The 4,954-nt window shown below is 53.4% G+C and overlaps 2 protein-coding genes across 3 annotated transcripts in view; one reads left to right on the top strand and one right to left on the bottom strand.

The window, feature by feature from the left end:
• CTSS (cathepsin S) overlaps positions 1–2,014 on the top strand; it is a 4,423-nt gene extending 2,409 nt beyond the window's left edge. The window contains exons 4-6 of the mRNA XM_032449164.1: positions 204–481; positions 781–883; positions 1,440–2,014. Of these exons, the coding sequence (XP_032305055.1) occupies positions 204–481; positions 781–883; positions 1,440–1,539 (481 nt within the window). The 3' untranslated portion in view covers positions 1,540–2,014. The remainder of the gene's footprint in view (positions 1–203; positions 482–780; positions 884–1,439) is intronic.
• A 682-nt stretch (positions 2,015–2,696) lies between these two features.
• Positions 2,697–4,954, bottom strand: part of SSR2 (signal sequence receptor subunit 2) — a 3,444-nt gene continuing 1,186 nt past the window's right edge. For both annotated transcript variants that reach the window (XM_015884645.1, XM_015884646.1), the window contains exons 2-6: positions 4,643–4,797; positions 4,047–4,145; positions 3,597–3,705; positions 3,364–3,441; positions 2,697–3,050 (exon numbers count right to left, since the gene is read on the bottom strand). In XM_015884645.1, coding sequence (XP_015740131.1) covers positions 2,940–3,050; positions 3,364–3,441; positions 3,597–3,705; positions 4,047–4,145; positions 4,643–4,797 — 552 coding nt within the window. In that variant the 3' untranslated portion in view covers positions 2,697–2,939. The remainder of the gene's footprint in view (positions 3,051–3,363; positions 3,442–3,596; positions 3,706–4,046; positions 4,146–4,642; positions 4,798–4,954) is intronic.

The following is a 4,954-nucleotide window of genomic DNA, read 5'->3' as shown; positions in this document are numbered from 1 at the left end:
GGTTCTTAGTCCTTGAGGTCCCTTCCAACCCAACCATGTTGTGATCCCATGGTTCTTAGTCCCTGAGGTTCCTTCCAACCCAACCATTCCATGACCCCACTGTTCTCTGACCTTTATGGCCCCTTCTGCCCCAACTCTGCCACGATCCCATGGTTCTGTGCTTCTGTGATTCATCCATCTACTCCATAATTCCACATACAGAGAAATGACTGTGAAAGAAAAGCAAATAATGGGGTGGTGAAGGTAAAAGGCTTAAAGCACCTGAAGGTCTCCAGTTCTCCTGGTGGGTTTCACCCCTTCCTCTTGTTCCCACAGAACGGGACGTGCCAATATAACGTTTCCACGCGCGCTGCCACGTGCTCCAAGTATGTGGAGCTGCCATACGCGGATGAAGCTGCCCTGAAAGATGCTGTTGCCAACGTCGGACCCATCTCTGTGGCCATCGATGCAGCTCAGCCCACCTTCTTCCTGTACCGTTCAGGTCCGTCCCTTCCCCCTTCACATGGGGCCGTGCAGATCCTTGTCTTCTGTATCTCTACGTGTAAAGCTGATGGAACTGAAATCTGGGCTGAAATGGGCAAATTGGGGCTTAGGGCTCAGATGGAGGCATTGCTCAGCATTGGTCCCACTGAGTGAGGGGGTAGGGGGGGCTGATCCTGTGCTCTGTGGGGTGTGGGGGGCTGATCCTGCGCTCTGTGGGGGTAGGGGGGGCTGACACTGTGCTCTGTGGGGGTGTGGGGGGCTGACACTGTGCTCCCTCTGAGCTCTGCTGCTTTGCAGGAGTGTACGACGACCCGCTGTGCACACAGGAGGTGAACCACGGCGTGCTGGTGGTTGGTTATGGCACCCTCAATGAGAAGGACTTCTGGCTGGTGAAAAACAGGTGAAGGAGGGTTTGTGATGGGTTCCTGGTGGGCAACCTCCCCCTCATCCACTGCTCTGATAACAGCTGGTTGTTCGTAGAACCAGAGCATTGCTTGAGTTGGAAACGAGCTTAAATATCAAGTCCAACCACGACACAAACGTGCACAAACGAGCAGAGGGAGGGCAGCCAGGATGCAGAGCACAGCGGGGCTGTCGTGTTACAAAGTCAGTTCAGTCCTCGTGCTGTTCCCTATGGTTCATTCTCAGCCATGTCAGAGCACCCCGATGTCCTCCTAATAGTGAGAAGGGACTAAAATGCCTTTAGGACACTTCACATCCTCCCAGTTCTCCTAAATGAATGTGGAGTTCATTTAGAGGTTGATGAAAGCACTGCAGAATGGTTTCATTGCTGCCTGTTAAAGGCTGCGGCGCAGACATCACCAACACGGGCTGCTGGTCACACTGATGCTTTGCAGAGGAAGGAATCTCTTGTGTTGGTTTCCTCTCCCATTCTTCTGATCTCTGTTGGTTTCCTCTCCCACTCTTGTAACCTCTGTTTCTTTTCTATCCTAAAGTTGGGGCGAACGCTTCGGTGACGGGGGTTACATCCGCATGGCGAGGAACCACTCCAACCACTGCGGGATCGCCAGCTACGCCTCGTACCCACAGATATAGGTTCACCAGCTACACCTCGTACCCACAGATATAGGATCACCAGCTACACCTCGTACCCACAGATATAGGATCACCAGCTACACCTCATACCCACAGATATAGGATCACCAGCTACACCTCGTACCCACAGATATAGGACCACCCCTCCCTGCTTCGGGGGGGCTCCGTCTTCGGTCCGAGCACCAACGCTCTGCTTCTATCATTCACTGACTGCAAGAATCAGTTCCTGTCTCCATGTCTGCAGTGGGGGAATGTCAGATGGTGCTTTAAGGCTCCCACCGGCTGCTTCTTGGAGAAGGAAAAGGCCATTTGTCCTTTTTTCCCTCATCACACACATAGTAAAAGTGCAATGCCAAGAGCTGTTAGAGCGGAGATCTGCCCTCTTCTCAGCGCTGCCCCCAGCGGACATGGCTGTGATTTTCCCTCTGCGTGATGATTTTTGTTTGAAAACACAATAAAACATCAGTTTCACCGATCCCCACCTCCCCTGTGTGGGCTCTGGAGGCCAGAAGGCAGCTCAGCTCTGCACCCTCCTGCTCTGCTGGTTCCTTTTGCTGCTGGGCTTTCCCTGTTTGCTGGCTTTGCTTGTCTGTGTTTGGTGACTTCCCAGCATCCTGGAGGGCTCTCAAAGCTCCTCCGTGTGCTCCAAGGTGACTTCAAGGCTTCTCAGCCCCCCCCAGTGCAGTGTCAGGTACCTCAGAGCACACCCAGACCCTGCAGGTGTCCCCTAGGCTGCATCAGACACTTCCAAGCACCCCCTGCTGTACTGCAGGGCACTCCCAGGCCTCCTCCATTTACTCCAGGCTGAATTCAAGGCTTCCCCACATGCCCTGAATGCCTCCAAAGGCTCCTCATCCCCCACCTCATCCTGCTCCCCTGCAATGCTCCTCATCACACCACAGCTCCATCAGAGGAACAGCACAATCCCACCTCCAACCCAGAGCCATGGGGGGATTCACTCACAGCAGTGATGCACTGAACAACAACCCTGGGCCAAGCAGCAGCCCTGCAGGGAGCAATGAACCCCACAAAGCCAATTCTGCTCCCGTTTCCCCTCTTCTGTTCTTACTGTTGGAATAACGCACGGATCTACTTTGCCACCTTCAAACCCCCTGAGCTGCTCCTGGGGGCACCTCCCACTATCAGAAAGTCAAAGCTTCTTTCATGGCATTTTATTACAAAATCCTTTGTACCTCCATGCACCTCAACCCTGACCAGAGCAACACGATAAAGCCGCAAACCAGCAGCTCTTCGCTGCAATAAGAGCGAGGACAAAGTACAGCAGAGCCAGCGGGAGTTCCTCATTAACAGGGCTGGGATGCAGCTGTGCAGGAGCTGCTGCTCTGAACACACCTGCTGCTCCGTGCTGTTCTCTGGGTGCTGGGCCCACGGGGCTGCCCTCAGTTCTTCTTGGTCTTGGGGGTGTCGTACTTTCTCTTGCTCGAGTACCACAGCAGCAGCGGGATCCCGATGGAAGGCAAAGTCATCACACCAAAGGCCGCCCAGTCGAGCTGCAAGGAATCATTCCAAGTGAGAGCAAATCACACACAGCTCTATCTATCAGCAGATCCCTCCTGCTGGAATCCTGCACGGCTCCTTTGTGAAGGTGGCTGGGATGAAACCCATTGCTCCTGTTCATTGCTGCCCTTCTGGACAACTGACATGGATATGTGGGGTGGACAACTGTTATAAATTAACTGTGTGTGTGGGGTGGACAACTGTTATAAATTAACTGTGTGTGTGGGGTGGACAACTGCTATGCATTAACTGTGTGTGTGGGGCTGAGCACAGCACAGTTTCAATCCCCAGCTGCCAAATACTCACAAAGTGTGGGGAGAACCTCCTGTCGAACTCGCGCTGAGCCAGGATTCCTCCCTGCCCAGGAGCACTTGTGAAACCCACCTGCAAAAGGCAAAGGGAAAAGAATAGCATCCGCCTCCTTCCCTCCTCACAGCAAAGCATTAAGGCCGCAGGGACAGCCCCTAATCACAGGACACAGAAAGGCAGCAGCACTGTTCAATGTAGGGAGGGATCCCATAGGGAGCTGAGTCACTCACCACGACCTGCCCCCCCTCCTGTGCCAGGTAAGTGATGGTGGCGGAGGTGAAGTTGAAATATCCAGCTTTGAGAGGCCGTAGAACCACAGTGTGGGACACGTTGCTCGCTCTGAGGGCCACGAGTTAATGGAAACAGCGGCATCCAAAGGGAGGAATAGAAGGATTCGGGGTGAAAGGTGCTCTGTAGTTACAGGGACCCACTCAAAGCTGAGCCAGCCAAGCCCTATTTCCCCCAGCCATATTCATTGCATGTTGATTTGGGTCTGTTTGCAAGCAGGTTTGGTTTGTTTGATGCACCCTCAAGAGGGGAGGTTTGCACCCAACACCTCAATGAGGGGTCTGGCACCATGTCATTGCAGTGACACTAAAGGAGGGTGGGAGAAATGTGGGGGTTTCAGGGGTAAAACTGAGCGTTGGGAAGGAAAATAAGTCCAATATATGGAAGGATACGGAGCGATTCTGTCCCACTTGACATTGAGCATCCCAGAGACGATGCCAAAATCCTCGGGGGGGAAGGAATCGTCCGACAGCTCCACGTCTAAAGCGGCACTAAATGCAACAAGAAAAGGGAAAATGGGCTGAGAAGTGAATCACAGCTCGGTGCTGGAGGGACTGGAGGGATGGCGGGTGATGGAGCAGCTGGGAGAGCTGGTTTGTGGAACAAAAAGGGCAGAAAGTGAAGTGTGTGTGGGGGGGGGTTGGTGTGTTACATGGAGACGGCAGGAAGAGGAGGGCAAAAAGCTGGAAGAAAAAGGGAACCGGGCACAAAGAAAATGCTCACGAAGCAAAGAAAGGTCCAGTGGGGGTGGGAAGGAGAGCAGCACGAGATGAGATGAGATGAGATGAGATGAGATGAGATATGAGATGAGCTGCTGGAGCAACACACAGTGAGAGCAGCAGCAGGAGGGAGCAAAGTGCAAGGCTGTGTGTGTTGTATGGAGCTCCCAGATGGGAAAAGGAGGATAAGAGCGGATCATGGAGCCCAGAAACACTCATAGATCCTCCATCCACACACACACAGAGCATGGGAAGCAGAGCAGACTCACCTGGAGCCCACATTGTAGATGTTGTACTGCAGCGTCAGGTCTCTGCCCTCCACTGCGTATCTGTTCAGCAGCGACTTGGAGGCCAAGAGCCGGGCTCCGTCCTCACATAGAGCCAGGGGAATGAGGGCACAGACAGCCAGGAGCAGGAGCTTCATCTGGAGATGGAACACAATGGGGGCAGGGAGAGACGAGGTTAGTATCAAATACAGGGCTGAGATTGACATACAAGGCTGGTATTGACATACAGGGCTGGTATTGGCACATAGCAATATATGAGCTCTATGTAGTGGTGTCATGAAGGGAAGAAGCATC

The sequence above is a fragment of the Coturnix japonica genome, chromosome 25 (assembly GCF_001577835.2).
Source record: "Coturnix japonica isolate 7356 chromosome 25, Coturnix japonica 2.1, whole genome shotgun sequence".
In the NCBI taxonomy this organism is placed as follows: domain Eukaryota; kingdom Metazoa; phylum Chordata; class Aves; order Galliformes; family Phasianidae; genus Coturnix; species Coturnix japonica.
The sequence above is the reverse complement of the archived record's forward strand: the minus strand, read 5'-3'. Positions and strand labels throughout refer to the sequence as shown.